Below are 15373 nucleotides of genomic sequence, written 5' to 3'. Positions count from 1 at the left end.
AACATATGGTAATTGGTTCTAGCCCAGTAGAAATATACACTGTGAATTTGAATAATGCCACTACTTCAAGGGATTCCTTCTTCCTGCTTAACACAACATCTAGTAGTAGTAGATGATGATGCAGCTTGATCATTTCAGAGCTGATTCGATGGCTGTCTTCAGACTAATTGGTTTAGGTTAATTGTCATCATGGCAGGAGGTGTCCAGTGAAATACCCCAGCAAATGACCCTGTGCCCTTTGATGTTTTAATTCATGACTTGGATACACCCTTAGGAGGCTTATCAAATTTGCTAATGATAGAAAAGCTAAGAAAGGTGGCTGACCCTAAATGTCAGAGTTAGGATCCAGAAAGATTATGACAGGCTAGAACTACTTGGGCTGAATCTAACGGGAATTCAGTGGGGATCCTTGTAAAGTCTTGCACATGAATACAGATGTTAAATTTCACGAATACAGAGTGGGGGAGACATAGTTAGAAGTTGTTCTGAAAAAGAGCTATAGATTTGAGTGGACTTGATGCTCCATAGAATGTGATGTGGCATCCAGAATTCTGGGCTTGGTTAAAAGAGGCTTAGCCTCCAGGAATAGGGAGCTGACAGTGCAGTGGATTCCAGCCTCCATCAGACTCCCATCTCCACTCTGGTATTCAGGTTTGAGTTTAAGCAGGGTATTGATAATCTGGGGAGTTTTCAGAGAAAGGCAGGTAGAATGGTGAAGGGACTTGAGGACCTCCCTACTAAACCCAGAGGAGCAGAGGGCACTAGGAGGGCCTCTCCAGAAGGGGTGAATTGGTTCAGAGTAGACCCATGTCCTAGGAGAGTCAGGTGGAGGCAATAGAGTCGTTTAACCTGGGGAAGAGAAGACTCAAGATTACATGGCATGCTGGACTTAAAATCAGGAGGACCTGGTTTTAGATTTTGCCTCTGATCCTGCATGACCATGTTCAAGTCACTTAACATTTCAGTGTTAGTTTCCTAATCTGAAATTAGGGGCAGCTAGTAGAGCAGTGGATAGAGCACCATGCTGGGAGTTGGAAGACCTGAGTTTAAATCTAACCTCAGACATTTCCTAGCTGTGTGACCCTGGGCAGGTCACTTCACCCGTTTGCCTCAGTTTCCTTGCTGTAAAGTGGACATAACCATAGCACCTACTTCTCAGGGTTGTCATGAGGATCAAATAAGATGATAATTGTAAAATGCTTAGTACAGTATCTGCATAAATGTTAGCTATTATTATTATCATTATATAGTGTCTCTTCGATCCCCAGATCTGTGATCTTAGGTCTATGTAGGCGTATCCAGTTATTTGAAGAGATGTAATAGAGAAGACATTGAACTTTTTCTTTCTAGCCCCAAAGGATAGAACCAAGGGGCAGTGGGGGGAGGTTTGGTGTTAGGAAATATCTCCTAACATTGAGCTGTCCAGAAGTAGAACAGAGGCAGAGGCTGAATAACCACTTGGTGGGTATATTGTTGTTGGGATTCCTTTCATGTGTGTGCTGAGCTTGGTTGCTGCTGAGGTCCCTTCCAGTTCTTAGATTTTGTGAGGTAAATAATTCTGTGGAGATAGTTACTAAGGAATTATCCCTATTTTGCTGACCAAGAAACTGGGGTTCAAAGAGATGAAGTGAATGTCAGAGGGGAAATGTGAAACTAGGTCTTCCTGACTCTAAAGACCAATGCTTACTGTTCCATATTGCTGAAAACCATTATCTTCTAACTCCCTCTCGAGACTCTTTTTCATTATGAAAAGCAATATATAGCATATTCTTAACTTGCCAATGCAAAGATTTAAAATATTTCTAAAAATTGTTAATATTGCCTAGTTGTTTAAATAGAGTCAGTTTAGTTTAGAACCATGGAAATGTCCCTTCTTTCCTTCTCCTTTTTTGTCAGGAACATGCACTCTCATTTGTTATTTGCAAATGTTTTCCCAAACATATTTCTTGTACAGTTGTTTTCAGTCATTTTGATTCTTCTTGACCCCATTTGGTGTTTTCTTGGCAGAGATACTAGAGTGGTTTGTTATTTCCTCCTCCGGTTCATTTTGCAGATGAGGAAACCAAGGTGAACAAGGTTAAATGGCTGGCCCCCAAGGTCACCCAGCTACTAAGTGTCTGAGGCAGCGTTTGAACTGAGGTCTTTCTGACTCTAGGCCCTGAACCATCAAACAGATACAGTCATGTAATTGAAGCAGGGTTCCAGGGAGCAGCTAGATCCAGAGAACAGGGTGAGAACAAGGTGTTTAGTTTGTCCGTATCTGAGTATGTAGTACGTATGTGGTAGAGAAGAGATCAGATAAACAGACATATACTTGTAACAGCAAAAATTTGATCAATTCAGAGTTGGTTTGATGGGTGGGTGACCTTAGAGTAGTTGGTTATGGTTTGGTGTCATCATGGCCAGACATCATACAGAAAGATAGACAGATATAAATACTCATTCATTTATTTATTAATAGGTAGCTAGGTTGCAAAATGGACTGAGTCAGGAAGACCCGAGTTCAAAACCAGCTCAGACACTAACTAGTTATGGGACTCTTAGTAAGTCACTTAACCCCTGTCCCTCTCAGTTTCTTCATTTGTAAAATTGGGTTATAACAGCCTCTACTTCACAAGGTTGTTACGAAGACAAAATGAGATAATGTTTGTAAAGCTCTTTGCAAACCTGTACTATATAAATGTTATCTATTGTTCTTACTGTATTAAGGCAGGTCAAGGTACAAACACTGTTGATAGGTGGTTTCTTGCATAAGGCAGGCCCTTAAAAAAATGATGATATATTTTCAATTAAATTACACTGAGACCAGATTGTAATTGCCTGACACCAGAAGTCTAGTCTGTACAGCCTAGCAGAGAGGAAGGGCCTCAGTCAGATCTGCCTGTTCAGGTTCCAAGGAACTGTTTAACCCAGAGTGGGAAGATCACTGGGCCAGAAACCTGGAGAATGCAGGGATATAATTTCTCTCCTGACATTGCTTGTGTACTTGGACCCTCAGTAAGTCACATCATCTCCCTGGGCATTGGCTTCCTCAACTGCCCCCGGCCCACAGGGCTGGAGAATGGTCAGGAGAGTTGACATTTATGTAGAGCTTTAATAATCTCACAGTTCTCCAGCATTTTAACGTTTCCAAAGTGCTTTCATCATGATCACCTTGTTAAGGTAGGGAGTTGTGAGTTGTTGACTTCTTTCGTTTTTTGGATGAGGTAACTCAGGGTCAGAATTGCTCATGGTCACTTAGCTTGTCAGTGACAGTCTTCTGCTATAACGGCAAGTTCCACTTTGAAATATTAAGACTTAGAAACATTGATTCTCACAGCAAATCTTTTTTTTTTTTTAAGCAATTGAGGTTAAGTAACTTGCTCAAGGTTACATGGCCAGTTATTTCTGGGTGTGGTGCTAAGTATCTGAGCCCAGATTTGATCCCAGGTCATCCCAACACTGGACCTGGTGCTCTTACTCACTGAGCCACCTGGCCGCCCCTAAGCGATTGGGGTTAAGTAACTTGCTCAAGTTTACAAGGCCAGTATCTCACAGCAAATCTTAAAACCTTTCCACATACCTTATCTCCCCTCACAGATTGCTATGAAGACAGAATGAGATAATTGATGTGAAAATGTTCTGAAAAAACTAAAATTCCATGAATTTAGGAATAAAAATTTGCATCTACCACCAAAAAAATTGCCTGACAAATGCCTGACATAAATGGCAATTTGCCCTGGGGATTGGTAGGAAGGAATTAAAGAGGAATCCTGTAAGCTTGTTACCTGGGTGGAACGATTCACTTTATGATACTTAATTTAAGCCTGGCGAGGTATTGTACCCCTCTAGTCCTTTCTGCTGGGTAGGCCAAGGGTGATGGATCTTTTGAATTTGGGAGTCTTGAAGTGCAGTAGGGCTAAGGCAGAGCAAGTGTTTATATTATCTGTCACAAATATGGTGAGCCCCCAGAAACGGAGGACCCCCAGGCTGCATAAGGAGGGCTGAACTTGTTCAGGACAGAAAAACAGGAGGTTTAAGTTTCTGCACTGATCAGTATTGGGAAATGATCCATGAATGGCTGATAATAACTTCCAAGTGTAGGTGAGATAGTGTATCAGCAAGCACCCTAGCATACCCAGGATGGCTGCTAGCACAGGTTCTTTGATCTGCTTTTCTACAGGAAAACAACTCAAAAAGGGAGAACAATCTTAGCTTGAACATATATCATCAGGTAGCACAGCGAGTAAGAGCTCTGGCTCCAGTGTCGGGATGACCTGGGGATCAGATCTGGGCTCAGATACTCAGCACCACACCCAGAAATAACTCGCCGTGTAACCTTGAGCAAGTTACTTAACCCCGATTGCTTAAAAAAAAACATATATCATTTACCTAATTCAGGGGAAAAAGTCAGCACCCTGAACTTCAGAGAAAACAGACAGAAGTTACAAGCAGACAAAAAATAACAGTTCAACAGACAGGGCTTCTAGGAGTCTGACCATTACATACATAGTTACTAGAGAGAGAAGCATCAACATCTGTATTTTCAAAGCCGGGGGTTCAATGGCTGCCTACTGTCTTATCTGGCCAAATCACATAACACTTCCCATAAGTGAGCCCCAAAACAAAACCAGCTCAGGTATATATAGTCTTCTCCAGGGTCAGAGAATATCACAACCCTCATGATCCACTTCTTTATTACAAAGTAACTGAAAGGTAGACCCTTCCTGAAAAACAAGCCTGCCCTAAGCAAGCTTCTCCTCTTGGGCTCTGCTCCACCTTTCAGCAAACTCCTCCCACCCCAGCCTCCATGTGACCACATTCAGCCTGTTAGGGCATAGAGTATATTTTCAAATCAGGGAAAGGTTCTCAAATTCCCTACGCCTATTAAGGGACAGGGAAAATCTTCATATTCCCTTACCATAACAGATAGGGAGACCCAGTCTTCAAAAAGCAAAATTCAGTTTATCAGCATTTATTAATTGCCAGCTATGTACAAAAATGCCTTTGTACTGAAGGAGATAGAAAGTTGACATGAGACAAGAGTCCTTCCCTTTATGTGAACTACAGGCTGGTAGAATAATAATAGCTCATTTATTTGGCACATAATGAAGTATATTTGTTCCTTTTAGCTTCTGTGTTCTTTGTCTTGGCCTGCCCCCAAAATGACCCATTCAGGTATCTGTCAGGAGTCCAGTTGCCTCTATGTATCTGGACCCTCTTGCGGAATAACTCTGCATGAGCCTGGTCCTCTGTGTATTATCTCTTCTGCACCCACTTAGAATGTCCACCAGCAGAAGTGCCACATAACCTCTCCCTCTTCCCCTGGTGATGTAGGCCATTAGCAAGGAATTGGGCCCTGAAATCATACTTAGAACATCGAGAACTTATTGTTTCAGGACCTGGTGACATTTGAGGGTGCATCCGTGGACCTCACCAAGAAGGAATGGAAGAGTTCAGCAGCTGCTCAGAGATTCTTTCGAGATTTGATGCTAGAGAATTATCGGGATGCAGTATCACTGGGTAATGATTCTGTTGGTCCACTTTAAAATCTTTATTTGAGGGCTTTCTGTTGCTTTATCCCTGTTGCTAAATAGAGTTTTTGTTAAAGCTTTTAAGGGTTAATAGGAATTAGAAAGTTCTAAATCTCTATTTTCAAGGCTTTTCTGGTCCATAGAGAAGTAATGTCCAAGGAAATTATTTCTTTTTTTTTTTTAATCAAATGCTTTATTAACTTCTAGTTTACATTATTCATTTCCACAACATTTTGAGTTACAAATTTTCTCCCCGTTTTTCCCCTACCCACCACCCCAAAATAGCAATCCCACTGGATATCCCCTCCTCCAGTCTGCTCTCTCCCATATCTTCTTGCATACCCCCTCCGACTTTCCAGTAGGGCACCAAGGAAATTATTTCTTAAAGCTTTCTGTATGTAAAAGTTTATTGATCCTTTGGAACCTTTACTTTATACATAAATGGCCTAATATTCTTTACCCTGCTCCCTTCTTTCAGACCTCTGTAGGCTATCCTTTCTCAAATTTTCTAAGTCCTAGAATCCTCAAATAGTTCACTATTGATTTTTCCTACCTAACTAGGAAGGAGAGAATAAAAAAGCTAGTTTTGAATCTGGTTCTAAATCATTGGATTCTTCCTCAGTCTTCCTGGTTTCCAAGTCACTTGCCTGAGGGTTTGTACATCTCTCTCTTGCTTTCTCTGGGCTTAATTGCCTTCCATATATGTTCTTTCTAGACACAGGGCTTAAATGGATACCTGTGATTCTCATCATTATTCAGTGCCATTTTCTTCTCCACAAGCAGGATTTCCATTTTCAAAACCTACAAGGATCTCCCGGAGAGAGGAAGAACCACGGGGTCTGAATCGTCAGGGTCCTCTGGACTTGGAAGATAGGAAGAACATCTGTACAGGTAAGTGAGGAAGGACTCTCCTATTCTCACTCTTTTATGTCTCTTTACGTTTATTTAATTATGAAATTTTTTATTTTTTTGGATTAGATTCAATTTCATTAGCATAAAGAACTCCCAATCAGGAAACTCTCTTCTAATACAAATGAATACCTTCTTTCCTCAGAGTCTTAGAGAGTTGCTTGTGGCACTGAGAGATTGTGGTTTGTCCATGCCCACCCAGTCAGTAGGTATCAGAAGTGAGACTTGGTGACAGATCTTATTGACTAAAAAACCAGCTGTCTACATCCACAGTGCCTTGCTGCCTTTCGTAAACTTAACCAGCAATGAGGACAAATAATTAAACGTGTGTGCAAAGTGAACTATAAAACTGTTTAAGCGGTCCTTTACATCTTAGGAAGTAGAATTGAATTAATTAACAATCAAAAAATGTATTTGGTGTCTTTTTGAAAATCCTTCCCAAATTCAGATAATTTTGGTGCTGTGTGTGTGCCCACATGAGACACACACCTATGGTGAGACTTTAGCCTAGTAGATAGAGCTGACATTGTTGTTAGAAAAGGAAGCCTTTGCTTGGGCTGTGTCCAGGGTTAGGGCTGAGGGGATGGAGAACCTGACCCATAGGGACTGTGGCCTTGTGAAGACTTGCAACTTCTCAGTGTCTCCTACAACTCTTGTATAACTGTAGCAGCAAGCACCCCAAGCGTGTCCTCAGGGTTTGCTGCTCATACAGGTTCTTGGATCTGCTTTGTTAAAGGAAAGCAACTCAAAATGGGTTAACAAGCTTACTTTAATCAGTCAGACATATATCATTTACCTTGTTCAGGGGAAAAAGGTCAGCACCCCGAACTTCAAAGCATACAGGTAGAATTATCAAGACAGAAACAGATCAAGTAGACAGATTTCCAAACTGTCCAACCATTACATCCATACCCAGTCAACATCTGGATTTCCACATCTGGGTTTTTCAAAGCCGGGGGGACCCTGGACAACGGTTTCCCAGAATACAGATCAAATCACAGAACACTTCTCAAAGTGAGCCCCCAAAACAAAGCCTCACATCAGGGCTTATATAGCCTTCTCCTGGCTCAGAGAATGTAACAACCTTATTGACCCACTGGCCAATCAAAAAGTATCTACTGAAAAACAAGCCTCCCTCCCCAGGCTTCTGGTGCACTTTAGCCTAGGGGCAGGGAAGATCTTCCAAATTTGCATTCCATTACAATAACAAAGAATAATTGCTGGTCTGCACTGGTAGTAAAAGTTTCTTTACCAAGGAGGTTCCTGCCTCAATGAAATCACAGGTGTGGGTGTAAATCTATAATATATGTCAATATATAAATAACTCTATAGAGAAAGTTGTATGAATTCAGAACTGCTCTAATGATTTTGCTTTTTTTGTTTTGCATCCATTAATATAGATCTATGTTTCCTTTTTCTGCTTCATAGATATCATTTTTATGACACTTTAATATTCTGTTACATTAATGCACCATAACTTGTTCAGCTGTTTACCACTTAGTACATTTAAGCTGTTTCTAAGTTTTCACTGTTACAGATAAAGAAGTTGTAAATATATTTTTTTTCAGATAGCTCCTTTCCATGGTATCCATTGGGATAAAGTTCAGTTTTTAATTCATTGGATCAAAAGACAAGATTTAGTAGTGCTAGCAGGGACCTTTGAGGCAATCTAGTCTCTGCCCTCATTTAGGAGACTGAAGCTCAAAGAAGCTAGTGACTGACCCACAGTCACCTAAATAAGAAGTAGAAACAGAAGGCATTAGGTTTGGATTTGGAGTGAGGAGGGGCCTGTATCTGGGCTCTGTCTCCAATACCGTGGGCTGGTCCCTTCTCCTCTGAGCCTCAGTTTTCTCATAAATAATAATAGTCCTAACTATCCAGGGCTGTTTCAGGATCAGTTGAGTTAAGACATGTAAAGCATTTTGCTGCATTAAGTGCTGCATACATGTCAGCTCTGGAGAGTATTGGTTTTAGGATGACGTATATTGTCACACTGCTCTCCACAATGTTTGCCCTAGTCTGTAGTTTCACACACAATATGGTCAGAGGCAGCTTAGGGCTGGGCAGAGAACACTGGATTTGAGTTAGAGATCCTAGGCTCAGGACTCAGCTCTGTGGCCTCTTGGGCCACTTACCTTACCTCTCTGAGTACAAGGTTCTTTTTCTGTAAAAGGAAGGGCCTCCCATAGATGACTCATAATGTCCTTTCCAAGTCCTCAGTCCATGATCCTTTGTATTATTGGTGCCTCTTCTCCTATCCTGCACCCCATGGAATTAAGATTTTTTTTTGTTTTCTCCTCTAGTGGTTATTGTCTTCATTGTTAAAATGTTGAAAATACATTACTGAGAAATATCATAACCCACTGAATCTTAGAATCTGACAGCAGGAGGACAGTTTGGTGTAAGGGGATAAGCAGCTGACTTGGAGTTCAAGGACGGGGTTTTGATTCCAGCTGAGTTTCTTAGGCAAGCTATTCTCCCTAGCCCTTAGGCTCCTCTTCTCTAAAATGAAGGTAGCAGATTATGTGATTTCTAAGATCACTTCTGGCTCTAAACCCTTGGCCCTTTTTTGATTTACAAGTCCCTTTTATAATTTCCCAAATAGCCTCTATTTGAACACACTAGTGAAGGTAATTTCATTATCTCCTAAGGCAGCTCATTCCCTACAGTCCTCATTAAATGCAATTAAAAGGAAAACTGCCTCCTTAGAACTTCAGTGTACTGGATTTTAGTTCCTCTCTTTGGAGTCAAGTAGATCTTCTAGTAGTTGAAGAAATGTATCGTGTTCCTCTGAGTCTTATCTCTTCTAAAGCTGGTCCTTGTTTGGTCAGTTGTGCCTAACCATGATATGGAAGTGAGTACCTTCACCAAACTGTTCTTCCTTTGGAAAACTCAAGGTAAAACCCTGCCTTGGCACAAAGCAAAATAGTTAAAGTAAAACCAATCAAGGGAGTGCCTGTGTCTGATAGTTGATGCAGTATTTCACACCTGTAGTCTGTCAGCTCTCTACTGAGAGGAGGGAGGTGTACATCATCATCATCTTTCCTATGAAACCAGTATTGGTAATGGCTTTTAATCTGAGTTTAGCTACTTTGTTTTTGCTTACTTTATTGTAACCTTTATGTACTGCATATCATTCTCCTGCTTCTTTCTTCATTGGCCATCATTTCCTATAAGGTCTTCCCACATTTTGAAAAATTCCTTGTATTTGTCTTTTTTCCTCCCTATGGTACAATAATATGACATTTACATGCATATGCCACAATTTGTTCAGCTATTCTCAGATTGCTGGATACTTGACTCCTTCCACCCCAAAATTTTGTGCTTCCACAGAAAATGCTACCATAGTATCATGAAAAGATGGGATCTTTCCTTTTGTCTTTTATCTCCTTAGGGGTATGTGCAGGATAGTAGGATTGTGGGGTCAGATGGTTATGACTGGTTTGGAACTTTTATCATGTCATTCCAAATTGTTTTACAGAACAGTTGGAGTACTGTAGTATATCTGGACTTTTTAAATTCTTTTTGCTATTTGATGGGTATAGAGTGAATCCCCAGAGTTTTTTTCATTTGCATGTTTCTAATAGTGATTTATAGCACTTTAAGAATACAGTTGTTACTGGGGCGGCTAGGTAGTGCAGTGAGTAAGAGCGCCTGCCCCGGAGTCGGGAGGGCTCGGGATCAGTTCCAGCCAAAGATATTTAACACCCACAGAAGAAAAAAAAAACTGGCTGTATAACCTTGGGCAAGTTACTTAACCCCAATTGCTTTATTAAAAAAAAAATACAGTTGTTAGTAGTTTGCAGTTTTCCTTTGAAAATGATTTGTTCCTATCCTTTATTTATTTTGGGGGCAATGGCTCTTAGTCATATATTTGCATCAATTCCCAATGTATCTAGGATATCAGACTTTTTTTTAGAGAACTTAGGATCATAGACCTATACAAAAAGGACTTTAGAAAGCAATAAAACCTGCTCATTTTTCAGATAAGGAAACTAAGAGATTAAGTAATTTGCCCAAAGTCTTTCAGATAAGGATGGAGCCAGAATTTAAATCCGTGTGCTCTGATTCCTCCTCTAGCAGTTTTGATGCTTCATATAATACACAGCAGAGCTGAGTTTTGAACCCAGGATCTCTGACTCACAGCCCAGCAGCAGCAGGGTCCCTCTTTTTTCCCTGGGATCAGGCAGCACTCTTCAGGCAGCAGATGATAATTCTGGGTCCTTTTCCCCATGGGACAGAATTGGGACCTGAGCCCAGGGCTGAGCATACAATTGGCCCCCAATAAATTCACTCAAACACTTACTGAGCACAGTGGATAGACCTCTGGTCCTGGAGTCAGGATGACCTGAATTCAAATCTGGCCTCAGACTCCTGCTGGCTGCATTGCTTTGGGTGAGACTCTTCACAACCCTTTGCCTCATTTTCCTCAACTGTAGAAATGGGGATAAAAATAGCACCTACCTCCCAGGTGAGAGTCAAACGAGATGGTATTGTTTAAATGCTTGGCATAGTTCCTGGCACATAGTAGGCCCTACATCTCCAGTGGTATTGTTATTATTATTATTATTATCATCACCCTTGTTATGTGGGCAAGAAATTTGATGGAAATATCCACACATCCACTATATCCTGTAGCCCCCCCCCCCCATTGACCTTCTTTTCTTCTTATTCTAGTCTAGTTGCATTGATTTTGTTTATGGACAAAGTTTTTTTGATCCTAGTGCTTTTACCTTTTATCGTTCTCTCTGTCTTAATCCCTCTAACTTCCTCTGTCCCACCATTGTTGACTGTCTCACCTATTGCTGGCATTTCTATCCATTTTTTTAATAATCTGCAGCATTTTTTTATTGTTTCTGCTGGGTCATCTTATTCCCTGCCCACACCATTGATATAAATGTTTCTTTCAGACCTATGGAATTCTTGTGTTCCCAGAGTATTTTCATATTATGTGATATGATTTTTTTCCTTTTCCCAGACTGGAAATACTGACAGTTACATTTTCTGTTTTTCAGAACACAATAATATTATTGAGAATGAGAAATCTATTGTAAAGCAAGAAATTTTAAGTGAATCAGAATCACATAGTAGTTCATCAGAAGGTCTCCAGAAAGGTCTTTTCCAGGCATCTAAAGCTGGGGTAGCTTGTGAAGAGGAAGGCATGTTAGAACAGCAACAAGGAACACTCCCAGAGGAAGACATTCGGAGAGTTGACAATGATTTTATGGAAGTGATAGTCCAGAATAAGAAAGTCCCTATTGAAGAGAGAGATGAGAAATGTAAAGACTTTTGGAAAAGTTTTAGTGTTGTTTCAAACCCTGTTACACATGAGAAAATTCCAAGAGGACAAAAATCTTATCAGTGTAATGAATGTGGCAAATACTTCAATCGGAGTTCACATCTTATTGACCACGAGAGAATTCACACTGGAGAGAAACCTTTTGCATGTAGTGAGTGTGGCAAGGCATTTAGTCTGAGCAAGAGCCTTATTCGACACCAGAGACTTCATACTGGAGAGAGACCTTATAAATGCAATGATTGTGGAAAATCCTTCAATCAGAACTCTCACCTTATTATACATCAGAGAGTTCATACTGGGGAGAAACCCTATGAATGTAATGAATGTGGGAAGGTCTTCAGTTATAGCTCAAGCCTTTTGGTACATAAGAGAACCCACACTGGGGAAAAACCTTATGAATGTCATGATTGTGGAAAAGCTTTTAGTAAAAGCTCGAAACTAATTGTACATCAAAGAATCCACACTGGGGAGAAACCCTATGAATGTAAGGAATGTGGGAAAGCCTTTAGTCAGCGTTCAACTTTTAACTATCATCAGAGAATTCACTCTGGAGAGAAACACTCACCTTTGATCCACTCATTCTGTTAAGATTGTAGTGTTCATAATGGAGAACAGAAGATTTCATTTTTATAAGAAAAATGCTCACACTTTTTTTCAAATGAAGACCCTAATCCTATTTGATCAAAAATCTCAAAAATAACTGCTTGTGTTTCATTGGGAGATCAGGTGTGACAATGTGGATGTCTTGGACACAGAAGTGGAAAATGGACAACACATTAGCTTTATGGTTTGCTTTGTAAATATCTAAAAATCTATTCTTTGTTTCTGTTTTATCTCCCTAAGCACATTTTAAGCTCTGCCAGGCAGAGCTTTATTCAGACTGCTCTCCTTTACTGCCTACATCAACCACTTGTTTGATGTACTTGTCTTTTTCTTTCCATTTCTCTACTATTCTAAGCCAAACATTTACTATATTTAATTAAACTTAATTAGAATGTTTGAACCCTGAAGGTTGGCCTATCTCCTGTATCAGACAGTGAGCTGTCCAAGAGTTGGGATGGTATCTTCTTTCCTTCTTCCCCTGATATACTTCCTTTTCCTTTTCCTCTTTTCATTCCCTGCCCTTCAGTTTCTTTAAAATGGAGCCCTAGAGCTATATTCTGGTAGAGTCATTCTCCATTTCCTTTCTCACACTGTTGGGTCATCAAATGTTTTTAAGTCTGGTCTTTATTTTTGTGTCACTGTATCAGAGATCTGTGATTTTGTCTGTGATGCCCACAGATTGCAGCTTCCCTAAAATTTAATAGATATCTTAGAGAATTTTGTGGTGATGAGAGATGAAGTGACTGACACAAGAATGTGCAGTGTCAAGAAGCAGGATTTGAACCAGGTTTTCCTGACCTCAAGTCTAGCCTTATCCACTACTCTGCTTTTCATTTGACCCAACCAATATTGATAATTTGACATGTAATTAATTATATTTTTTGCCCCAGATAGAGTTCTTTGATGGCAGGGACTACCCCTTTCCCATCATACGTAAGCAGTAATTGACAATAAAGACCCTCAGTAAACACTGTAATATTAATATATGACATAGCCAATAATGCGACTGTCCAGTGAGGGGCTCCACATTTCTGAGGGTGAATGATGTGTCCTTCTTTCCTAGGATATGTTTAAGTGTGTAGTGATCACAAAGGATAGAATGGCCTTTATGATAAAGAATCTTACCTTATTTTTATTGTTACTATTTTTTCAAAATTTACCTTATTTTTTATTATGTTATTGTCCTTATTTTATAGAGCACTTTGGATGTTCTTTGTCATTGTTCATCGTTATAAACTCAGGCACTTAATAATGATAGGTGAATTGACTAGATGAAACATGGGCCCTACTTTGATGGAGCTTATAGATTTGTAGAGGGATATGATATATACAAAGACCTATGATAACCAATATTCCATGAATAGGGCTCCAGAAAAGGGGACAAAATTGTTTTAGCCAGAGGTGTCAAATTGGCCAGCAAGCCTGTGAAATTCCTAAGTGCCTCAGAACCAAATTAAAATATATTTGGGAAAGGTTTAAGAAGATAAATAAAAATATACCATAATGCTAACCAGTGGCTTTCTAAATCAATATGTGGCATACTGAGATCCAATTCTTTTTTTTTTTTGGAGGGGGGATGGCAGGGCAATTGGGGTTAAGTGACTTGCCCAAGGTCACAGAGCTAGTGTGTCAAGTGTCTGAGGCTGGATTTGAACTCAGGTCCTCCTGATTCCAGGGCCAGTGCTCTATTCACTGTGCCAACTAGCTACCCCAGAGATCCAGTTCTACTTGGGTTTGACACCATTGTTTTAGATACTAGCAAAGTCAATTACATTTACATTTATAAGTAATTAAGCTTAAAGATCTTCATCTTGTGGATAATTATTATTTTTCAGATTTCTTGTCTTCTGTTTTTGTCAATGACTTCTGTTATAAGCTAAGCAGATGCTGATCCAGATTTTGCTTTTCTTCCCTTTTCATTATTCCACATTTCTTCCCACAGATTTATTTTCCTCAGGGAAATAGGTGGTATTTTTCCACTGTTTCCATGGCAATATTTTCCTTTTCATGTGGTGCTGTGGGCATGTCTGTGGGCCTGCTTAGATACAAATAACATGTTTTTGAACAGTCCAAGTTAAAGCACAAGAAAAACCCTTTGTCTTTATATTTCTATGCCCTTTTCCCCATTCTGAAAGGCTTAAGGAGAATGGTCATTTTGCATATTGAAACTGTTTTTATGTTGCCAGTGTAGGACTTTGTTATGCTTAACTATACCTGTTTGTAATGGGATTTATTTTTCTGACTTTGTTGATGTAGGGAGAGGGGGAAGGTAAGGAGAGAATATGTTCTTTCCTAACCACTGCTGAGACTCCAGCTTCTGCCACACTGATGGCTGAGATTATTAATGAACAGATATCCAAGAGGTCTGGACTCATCAGAGCAGGAGAGTGAGGCCTTCACCACGTGATGATACCCCTTGATTGGCAGTCATGCTACTTTTGATCCATGGCATTGTTGCCAAATCAGAATATAGAGTAAAACCTTTTTTAAGATTTATTTCATTTTACTCCAAAACAAAGCAGTGGGTAAATAACAAAAAGTGTCAAATTTTGAATTGGAAGCTTCTGAACAGACTTATCCTAAAGTGTAATTAGGAGGAGGTTCTCCCCTTTTGGAGATATTCACATGGAGACTGGAAACCCATTTGTTGAGTATGTTATAGCATTCTATTTGCAACTAAATCCAAAGGTTGTTTTTGTCCTAGCTTCCTCCCTCTATCCCCCACCCCGACCCTTGTCCCATGGCCATATCTAAGTTACATTATTATGGTTGGTGACCCATATTTTCTGGACCTAAAATCAGGCATCAGCTGTCTGTACAATAAATGTAGGAGTCATGTTAGTTCAGTATTTCTGGAATCATTGTCACCTCCAAATATTAACATACATATTAACATACATGCAGAGACCAGTACACCCAAATACTTGTGAGGAATTTGTTGTCTAGATTGACACTTTGTGACTCTCAAATGCTGACTTGAACCAGAACTCAGAAAAAACCAGTATCAATGACTAGTAGGTCCATTTATTCCCTTAAGGTATTTCATTTG

At 40.0% G+C, this 15373-nt stretch overlaps 1 protein-coding gene across 1 annotated transcript in view; it reads left to right on the top strand.

Annotated features, from left to right (window-relative positions):
- LOC138166911 (zinc finger protein 721-like) overlaps positions 1 to 15373 on the top strand; it is a 90848-nt gene that overhangs the window by 13346 nt on the left and 62129 nt on the right. Inside the window, exons 3-5 of the mRNA XM_069095396.1 lie at positions 5379 to 5502; positions 6294 to 6404; positions 11438 to 12304. Coding sequence (XP_068951497.1) covers positions 5379 to 5502; positions 6294 to 6404; positions 11438 to 12304 — 1102 coding nt within the window. The remainder of the gene's footprint in view (positions 1 to 5378; positions 5503 to 6293; positions 6405 to 11437; positions 12305 to 15373) is intronic.

Source organism: Petaurus breviceps, unplaced genomic scaffold (genome assembly GCF_028583685.1).
Source record: "Petaurus breviceps papuanus isolate PSGF00001 unplaced genomic scaffold, PetGlider_PUasm1.0 227, whole genome shotgun sequence".
Classification (NCBI taxonomy): domain Eukaryota; kingdom Metazoa; phylum Chordata; class Mammalia; order Diprotodontia; family Petauridae; genus Petaurus; species Petaurus breviceps.
This window is presented reverse-complemented; position numbering and strand designations above follow the sequence as displayed.